The sequence below is a fragment of the Eufriesea mexicana genome, unplaced genomic scaffold, assembly GCF_001483705.2.
Source record: "Eufriesea mexicana isolate 0111107269 unplaced genomic scaffold, ASM148370v2 scaffold2393, whole genome shotgun sequence".
NCBI lineage: Eukaryota > Metazoa > Arthropoda > Insecta > Hymenoptera > Apidae > Eufriesea > Eufriesea mexicana.
The window spans coordinates 111092-121437 of record NW_016910457.1 but is presented as its reverse complement, the minus strand read 5'-3'; the positions used below and the strand labels follow the sequence as shown (position 1 = coordinate 121437).

The 10346-nt window shown below is 43.0% G+C and overlaps 2 protein-coding genes across 2 annotated transcripts in view; both read right to left on the bottom strand.

The window, feature by feature from the left end:
• Positions 1–733: 733 nt before the first annotated feature.
• On the bottom strand, positions 734–1095 carry LOC108549971 (uncharacterized). Its single transcript, XM_083287397.1, is given in 1 exon segment — positions 734–1095. A coding segment is annotated over 1 exon segment (342 nt). The 5' UTR covers positions 1076–1095.
• A 219-nt stretch (positions 1096–1314) lies between these two features.
• Ptx1 (pituitary homeobox homolog Ptx1) overlaps positions 1315–10346 on the bottom strand; it is a 57031-nt gene continuing 47999 nt past the window's right edge. The window contains exon 4 of the mRNA XM_017903558.1: positions 1315–2125. Within this exon, the coding sequence (XP_017759047.1) occupies positions 1328–2125 (798 nt within the window). The 3' untranslated portion in view covers positions 1315–1327. The remainder of the gene's footprint in view (positions 2126–10346) is intronic.

The following is a 10346-nucleotide window of genomic DNA, read 5'->3' as shown; positions in this document are numbered from 1 at the left end:
CTGTGTTTCGAAACGCACGATATTCCGTGACACGCGACGGAGAAATTAATCGCAAGTAAAGATAAATCATTTAGGAGAATATAAAGCTCGCCCGATCGACGAGATCGCGCTTTCAGCGAACGTATTTCGAGAAGAACGACCGTCAAGTCGAAAATATTGCACTTTGGCTCGAGTATTTGTCAAACACGTCGCACCTCCATACGAAAAGGCGCGCGAAAAAAAGAGGAAAAATTCGTTAAGCTCAATCAATCCACGGTAAACTTAAAATCCATTCTACGAGACCGTTCTCACTGCAATTCCGTTCATTTTACGGATGAAGCATGCACCTCGAAACATTAAATATATATTTATATATACCAATGTAGTCGTTCGATCGTAGTCCATTTACAATCCTATATACAGCTGCTTCCCGGTTCACCTCTTGGCACGCGGAAGAATGTAGTTAAATCGCGCGAATAACCATTTAAACGCTTCATCTGTGTGAAGTCCGACGAAGAGAACAGCGTACGACCGAACGTGGTAACTCTGTACCGCCATAAACGCCACGAGTCCTCGCAAAAGTCTCATCCACGATGAACGAAGCAAGAGAAAAGAAAAGAAAAGAAAAAAGTAAGCCGCGAAGAAGAAACACGGGACTGGAATCTCATAATCTGCAAGAACTTTAAGATACCTAAAGTAAAACGCGATGAAAGGTACTTAGCAACCCGAGAACGGAGGTCTTAGACGCTAAGAATCACTTGCGAGGACAACGCTGGCAGCACGATAACGTTCGCCGGTCTCAGTTCTCATCCCGCGGCAGAGAGGGCGTCTGCGAGCCGGAAGCGATGGACGGCGTGGTCCAACAGTCGAGTAACGACGGCCAGTAGCCGGTAGCGGTGGTGGCGTGTTGCCAGTAACTGGCCAAGCCGGTGCTGCCACCTGGTGTGCCTCCAGCACCACCGATCCCGATCCCGACGCCGACCCCAATACCTCCGGTTGTCGCGATCACCCGCTCGCCGCTGATGCCTCCTGCCTCGATCACGCTTCGGTCATCCTCGACCTTCTGGTCCGCCGTGATTCCGTCTTCGTCGTACATTAAGTAAGGAGGAGGAGAAGTGGTCGACGAAGGGGTTGACGATAAGGTCGGCGAGGCGGCGGACCTAGGCCTGGGTCACTCTTGCGATCTCAGCTGATTGTCGCTTTGCTGACCGGCGGACACGTTGGCTGCAGCTCCCACCGGTACCACCTGACTGCCACCTCCTAAAGAGCTCCCGGAACCGGCCAAGGAGCTTCCGGAATTCGCGGTTACAGTGTGGTGATGGGGGCTAGATGTAGCCCCCGCTTCACCTCAGACTTGGGCTCTGGCTGTAGCGTTCACGTGAGCTTCTGCGCTGCTTGGCGAGTGCGGATTCGCCTCACCAGTGGTCGCCAGAGCGTATTGACACGCGCTCAGTGGTCCTCCACCGCCGACAGAAGAGGCCCTGGAGTCTACTGGGCTACCAGCAGCGGAGACAGGAGTGCTGTCCATGCTGAACGAGTTGCTGCTCAGGCTGTACCCGCTGCTGTGTTGTCTGGCTTTCAATCGTAACGAGGCAATGCTACTCGATGTCATCACGGTGCTTTCCGAGGCTGCGGTTGTCCTGTAGTGCGGAGTGTACACTGGTGGTCCGTAAGGATGGTGTCGCGCGGCTGGAGCCGCATAAGGACACGCGGCTCCTGTCGCCGCGACGGGTGAACCGGCTACCCCTAGGCCCGACCCCATGGCTGGTAGCATGGACGTGGCCGCCTGGCCCACCGATACCGGCATTCCACCCATGTGATTCCCAGCGACGGACGTCGCCGCGGCGTTGAAACAGTTTACAGGGCTAACTTGGGCGTGGTGATGGTGGTGCGACGCTGTCGGTACCATGGTGCCCAGGGTGTTCACCCACGGGAAGCTCTTGCTGCTCAGAGGCGACGGAACCTTCGCGGCCCAGTTGTTGTACGTGCTATACGAACTGTAGAGGGCATCTGGGTCCGTGAATGGCTGGCCGATGAAGCTGTTCAAACTGGAGCTGTAGCCTGGCTTGAAGTCCACCCCGTCGGCTGCGGTGTTCGCGTTGCGCGTCTGCTTCCGCCATTTCGCTCGCCTGTTTTTGAACCATACCTGTCGACAGACGGAATCGGTATGTTAGATGTAGCGTTCCTAATCGTAGGTTGGTAATCGGTAGTCGAGGTTTTATCACGGGGTCCAAAAGTACTCGGAAAGTTTAGTTGCATCAGTAGTTCGTACAAAATAGTTCGTTTAGATAATCGAACGGTACATCTTCCTGCTCCCGAATCACTTAAAACAAATTTTTACTCTGTTGGAAAAATGCTGAAATTGGTGCAGAATTGTACGCAGTTTCCTTATCTTCGAAAGTCTGCGGTGCTATTAATATTGTAAAAGGGAAATCGAAATATTCGCAAAGCGAACGCGAAGTGCGCGGTATCTCTGTAGAGGAAGATCATGGCACACATCAAACCGGCGAAAACACTTCTAAATACAACAATTAAACGGAATTATCTTATCTTATCTTCTGTGAAACAATTATGTCTGGTTGAAAAAGCAATTGCACCGTGTCCAAAAAATTCCCGTATCTAAACCGCGCCTACCCGAGTCCCTCTTCTTAATCAAGCTTCAGCGCGCCATTTCTCACTCCTCCGACTAATCTAAACACCCTATACTTCAACACGCCCACAGTGATCCACGAGGAAATCTCTCTGCTTTTTTCTCCGCGACCGAGTTCCATCGTTAACGAACGCTCGTCGCACTTCGCGGCCTCATTGAAACAAAGAACCGTTTCAGCTTCTTCTCCTTTTTCTCTGCCAGATTTCGCGTCGGGGTCTCAGTTCAGCCAGGTATTACTCATGTACCAACGGGACAAGGCGAGGTTCCACTCGGTAGACGGCGAGTCCCGAGACAAATGGCAAGAAAACCCCGGCGAGCTCCTCCATCCTGAAATATGATGGCGTTAATTCAAGGCGGCCCTCTCGCGTTCGATACTGCGCGAGGGTGAGTCGCTCGTCAGCCGTTTCCACCCTCTTCCCGTTCTCATTCGCCCTTCAACCTCGCCGCCATCCCTTGGTCCCGACCCGTTCCTTCGCGTTGCTTTTTCCACGTAGCCCAGCCCCGCTTCGTCCGACAATTATACGGGTGGTTGCACTCGGATACACGCCGCTCTCGCGTAACTGTAAGGCAGCCCTATGGCTAGAACGCTCGGTACGGTAGAGTGTCGGAGAAGAGTGGAGGTGTTTGCCGAGTTGGGGTTGAAGTTTCGGGCGAAAAAGAAAGGCGGGAAGGAAGATATCGAGGGAGAAACAACGACGTAGAAGGATCCTTCGTAAGATGGATGGCTCCACGATCACACCGTGGAAACGCTAAGAGGCGCGACGAGTCATTGAAAGAGGGGAAGAAGACTGGCTAATGAAGAATAATGCCCTCCTTTTGCCGATTATTCTTCAAACACGCGCGCTTCTCGACCTTACGCGTCGTTATGCTGCATCGGATTCCAAGGATTACCGGCGCGGTTTTAAATGGAGACCTTTGTTCCAGCCTTTCCAGAGGAATTAGAACACTCGATCCTTTGGATTATTTCTCCACGTTTTCGGCTAAGGTGAAACCGTGTAAGAAGTATTGGATGCGAGTACAGGCTGCAGGGTCTATTTTCGAATTGTTTCTATGGTTTCTGTTTAGAAATGCGGATAAATTGAAATGCAAACTTTATATTCTTACAGGAGTACAGGGATTATTGAGGAGTATAGGGATTGCTTGGGTATTAAATTTATATTCAACGCCAAAGTTCAAGAATTTGTTGAAATTTTGTAATGAAAATCGCTGAATTTTGACACAATAACATAAATATCTAAATATGTACTAATCAATTAAAATCAAATACTTCCTCGAGCTACAATTTATCGTAATAAAATCGTAGGTTGCAAGATTAATAAAATCAATCGTTATTAATATTTTTAACCCTTTGCACTCTGTTGTCGCCACTATGGCGGCACTGTAAGATAGCCTGTAACTCCATTGCTGCTGTTGTGGCACTGGAATTCCGCTGAATTTATACCAAATATTGTTAGATAAAATTCCCGAAACACAGGATTACCGTATGTTTACTGATAGATATTATACAAGTACACGTTTGGCAAAAGAACTGATGAAAATGAAACATTGTACCATGAAAGCTAACAGGAGAGGTAAAATGACTCAGAGTTGCTGGTGGTTAATATTAAAAATTGCTGGGAATGCAAAGGGTTAAAATATTGTATTCGAAAATTTGTCCACTATAAAGATATAACAATTCGAAGCTTTTCTTATATTTCTTTACGCTCGATTTATGTTGACATAAAATGTTGGCATACAAACGAAATTCGCTTGACTCCCATTGCTTCGATTACAAAATTCATTGTCCAGGAAGCAACAGCGATTCGTCCACGATGATCCAGCGTCTCCAATCATGGAATATCTCGTGGACGATAATTCAGCGGCGCGAGGAACGCCGGATCCCGGGCACGATACGACTTTTCCACCCCCTGTGAATTTCCCGAAAGGGCAGAGTATCTCGTCGCGCGAGAAAAATATTTCCCCTACGCTCGGCGGCCGTACGAGCAAACTTTCCTCTCGCGAGCGGGAACATCATTGGATTTCACGAAGCAACCCCGTAGACATGACACGGGGTGCGACGGTAAGCCAAAGAGGGGGAGTAAACTCGATAGGACAGAACGGAGGCCGAAAGATGCCGTGGCTCGAGAATCAATAAACTCTCGGAAGGCGCGCGCGAGTCGTTTCGTATACACACAAGACCGCGCCCATAAACTTTAACAGCGTCGCAGAATTCGAGCCGAACCGCGGCCTCATAAGCTTGACGAATGAACTTTCCGATCGCGCCAGTCGCCACAGAGGTCGACGGATTAGCGGGTGTGCTGGTAATTCTCGAAAGGAGATCCTGTCCGGCGTTAACCGCGATCGCGGCGGCCATTTGTATCACCAAGTCCGAGAAAAAAGACGGACACGCTGCGATTTGTATAATAGCAAGTCGAATTGCGTTCTTGGGCGAAGCGAATTATTAAGGTCAATTATTTTGGCGAATTAAAAGACAGATTGGGGATTTTAGGGTGCTTTCTGGGGTTTTCTTGGGATTTCTGGGGATTTCTGGGGTTTTCTGGGGTTTTTTACTGTTTGCCTTTGACGAAAATTGTAATGTGAGGCATAGTTTGGCTAGAGGATAATTTTTAAAGATTTAAGAAATAAATTGGATATTTCAGAGTATTTTGGGGATCTTTTATATTTGTTTCTGGTGACAATTGTAATACGATGTATATATAGTTTAATTAAGAAACGATTTTTAACGAATTAAAAAATAGATTGAGTTCAGATTGCGTTCCTTGGAGTTATTGTTGTTTATTTTCGATGAAAATTGTGATGCAAGGTATAGTTTGGCTATAAGAAAATTTTGTAGGGATTAAGAAATGGATTGGTGTGTTTTGTGTAGCAAGTAGAATTAGATTCTTTGATAAAACGAGGTTTAACGAATAAAAAGACATATTTAAGATTTGACCGTGTTTTGAGGGTGTTCTGGTATTTGTCTTTGATGAAAATTATAACGTATATAGTGTTGCAACGAAGTTCTAGAGAAAGTTAGACAGTTAGGTAAAGTATCGATGGAATTTGCAATATCGTAGATAGTCACATCAATTTGTACTATATCGTTGCTTTTTCGGCACCCTAATTGCGTAAATTCGAGTGATCCACATCCTGTGATAGCTATACCTCCTCCAAAAATTCAAAGAAATTTCACGAATTCTTCCAATCCTAACAAACAACGATTCCAAAACTCTGCCTATACTCTGAGATTATTTTTATTGACCTGTCAGTAGTAAGAACATGAATGTTTACATGGGAGAAGAAAGGATTATTAGGTTAGGTAACGATTAGTTCATACATTTAATTTGGCAACATAATGCGAGATATGTGAGATTGAGGTAATGATAAAACTAAATAAAAGAGCGGAATTATGATCAAAGAGTGAGAGAAGAGTAACCAAGACAGAAACATAACCAAAGGTCTATCTACCTATCATTAAAATACATGACGATACTTTAAATTAACAGACTTTAAAATGACAATACTCTATCATTAAAACACATCGGTAACTAAGGCAAGTACGTATTACTATTATCGAATCAACCTTCTGTTCCCACACATCGCAACGTTCGACTGTTCCCGTAATCGATCGCTCGTTCGATTTTTCCTCAATGGCAGGATCCGCAGTGACGTCCGAGGAGCGAGTTGGTAGACGCGATAAATCGAATCCAATGTTTTCCACTCGACAACCGCTTGAACAATGGCTGCCGTCACGTCATCCGAGCAATAAAACCTCATCAAATCACGACCCCTCGCCACCGCGTAAGCTTCCGTGCACGGCTCAATCTACGAAAGCTTATATAAATGTAATGAGACCGTGACCGGGGCTAGCTCATCAATCAAGCCCCCACCAACCGGCCAGTTCTGCCACCCCGACTCGTGTTGCCTCCCTTGGTCGTCTTTTCTCTGCCACATATACGATCCGGCATTATATAGACACCCCCGAAAACGCTGCCCCATACGGGGTAATCCCGCGACTTAGCAACGGCCACTGAACAATCGGATAAGCGCGATTCGTTCCGTACGAGGTGGCCACGCTGTTAGCCTATTTTTTCCTTTCAATACGTCAATCTTCCTCGGGTTCCAGATACAGGTGGGTCAGACGTGTTCGAAAGACGAGTTCCACGGGGTATTAGAGTTTGCGAATACCATCGGTGATAGGTATTTCAGGATAAGGAATGAGCAAGACCGAAATTAGAGTTTTATGGAAAGTAATTACTCGTTTGTTCAAGTGACGTCTATTAACTCTTTGCGGCACAGGATTTCAGATAATAAAATAGACCAAAGTTGCATAAAAATTTGACTGATGGGAGAGAAAGAACGACTGTGAGAGAGATACTGACAAATACATCGATAACAAATGAGTGTCATTAATGGACATTCTATGAACCCAGTTCTAAGAACTAATGGGAGTAACAGTGCACGCTAAAAAGTACTTTGCAATGAACCTAACTACTATTTGACATCCAATCTTCCCTATTTTACACCAATTATAATATACATCCGGAGAAATATTAATATCGTAAATAGTATAATAAATACTATTTAATTTTCCAAATATTTATAAAATGTTTAATTTTTCACAAATCACTGTCAGTAGTGGAAGAACTAATTCCGAATTTTGATCCTCAAACACCTCATTTCCTATTAACTCTTTGCTGCACAGGATTTCAGATAATAAAATCGATCCACGTTGCACAGAAATTTTATCGCGTTTTAAATGAAACAAAATTGATATATTTTTACTAATAAAGAAATTGCATAATGTAAAAACATAAAACCAGGAAAAAAGGATTGTTGCAATAAACCTTCCGCTTGCAACAATTGATGAACCTGTACTGGCATGTCGAATGTTGCCAACACGAGCGAAAACATTTATAACATTTGTCGAAGGTATTATCAACTGCTGTACGTAAATAAGACGAAACATAAACCTATGCGTATGCAGCTATTGCAATATTTCGAGATGGGACTAAAAATGTCCCACCATGCATTACGATGCATCAAAAAGGTGGAACACTTTTAATCCCAGCATGCCCCAAAGAGTTAAATATCTCGTATTAATATTTCTCAAAAGTCTAAAAATTTCTGTCTATTAAAACTTCATCCACGAGAATTCTTTTTGTATCCCTTTCAATGACGTGATATCTCCCTACATTTCTCTTCGTATTAAATCTTACGCCGCTGAAAACTTCATTTAATTTTCGTCTTCTAATCTCGGTCCAAAAGACCTTTTCAAGAATTTTTCTCAAGAAAATCACGAGACTCAAACTCGAGGCTTCTGTACCTTCGTTTCTTCGAATTTGGAGACCTGCTCGCGATTTTCCTCGCTCCAAAATATACGACAATTCTATAAAAACACGTGCATCCATCGTTCACCTTTGACATCGAATATTCGACCAGTCAGTACACAAAATTTCGCTCTCTTCATTATCCCTTTGATTATTTGTTTTCACGATTTTTCTTCCGCTATGCATATAAATTAATTTTTCATTTTTCTTTTCGCATTTTCTTTTTAAGGACCTTCTTCCCTTATTTTCTCATCTGCCGGTCATTTGACCAGTCGTGATAGGTTTAACGTTAAACTCGCTTTGCAAAATGTAGTTTTCTGAATACGATTAATCATTTTTGGGTTAGTACGAAGGTATAAAAATATATGTAGATATTTTTGGGCCGAAAGATGGTGGATATTTTGTAAATTGGATAGGTTGTTATATTATTTTATCGGGTTGTCTAAAATGTGCCTAATATCCGCAATTCTTAATATAAAAAGTTTACACCTAATTTTGATCCACGACTACTTATTAGCCAACCTAATACAGATATAATCTGGTTGTTACGATCTATGATCATGGTAATGAAAATATTATAGTTTCAGCGAGATTCCCTTTATTTTATCGTATCGAACTTAGAGAAAATTCTTTATCATAAATCAGCGTTTAAAAAATTTCTATATGTGTGGAGAACTGATAGTAAATTCTTACAAGTACGATGAGTTAGCAGTATATTCTACCATACCTTTGAAAGAAACTGATTTTTGTGGAAATGGCAATCCTCCTTATAAAATGTAACTTATTATCGATATATTAATCGATTAATATCGAAGCGAGATTATTTTATTGGCATATTTATGGAAAATATTTATTATGTAAAACAAATATTCCTGCGCTTTTGAATAAATTTTTAAATTCAAAACTATATAGAATTTTCATGCAAGTGTTCGTTTTAAATATAAATATCAATACGATTAGAATTATAAAGAAACATACCTTTTTAAACGAAGATAAACATGAAAGTAATGCATTATGAATTATTTCAGTTGTTTCGAAAATATTTCGTTAGATGGTGATTACAAAAGCATAAAAGCAATCAGCAAAATATAAATCTTTAGAGATTTAATTGTGGACTTAAAATCGAGCGATTTGTTTCTCGATAAATATAAAATAGAATTCCTACTATAACCCATTTTAAAAATAGTAATTCTTGATTAGATAAATCGGTAATAACAATTGATTTGAAAAGATGTGCGAAGATAAAATTATTCAAAAGACACGTAATTTCTAAAAAAGTAAAATGAAATCATTCATTAAAAATAACTAAATCAACAATTATTTAACACATTTTTTCGATAATTTTTCAAAAATATCTAAGAAAAATCTGAATCCTAACCTGTTTCAATATATAGTTCAATATAATCTCTAAAAATGCATCACATTTTGCATCAACCGTTTCGAAAAAACTCACGACAATAAAATAACTAGTCAAATTAAGACGAAATCATCTGTCATTTGCCGCCATATTTAAGAATCTCTGTAACCCATCCTCCTGAACGGATAATCCAACGATACTCGAAAAAGCCCAAAAAGACCAAGCATTGGAAAGTCGTTGCTCGCTATCAACGAAACGTTTGTGCCTCCTATCATGATAAACAATCCGTGTTCGAAGTTACAACCACACGCGCGTGCACACACACGTAACCACACGCGTAAGTACACACCTCTATTCCCTATATACACGCTCATGTATATTTCCACACGCGTATTCCACCCATACATACCTGACCACACGTGTTCTCCATGCATACACACATATATGTAGATACACATTCCTACACACATACACGAATTCTCCATATATATATAAACTCACATTGGTATACATTTCTACACGTACACATACCAGAAAACACATACTCTTCATATACGGAGCATACACACAACACATGCACACACATACTTTCCAAACACGTAACATTCACGCAACACACGCACTCACATACCTGCCCATGCTTTCTGCATATATATATACGTAACACCCGAGCACATGTATTTCCTATATACGCAATATACACGCAACAGACGCACACGTGTATTCGCTACATACGCAAGCCACACATAAGACATCTACACGCTTGTGAGATGGAGCGTGGCGACCCGTCGCGTCGGGCCAGCAATTCGATTCGTAAGACGGGAGACGTCGGTGAGAAGGACGAGGAGGCGAAGGAGGAACGGCGGTAGAAGGGAGAGAAGGTCGCCGGTGTAGGGTGGAGACGACGATGGTGGTGGCGAACGTGGAACGAGGGTCGAGGGGAGGGTAGAGGGCAGGATGGAGGGGGTCGCGGCGGAGGAAAGCGCGGAGGTGGAGGTGGAGGAGGATAATATTGATCCCCTCGTAGCCCCGCCCCTCCTTGCCCAGCCGA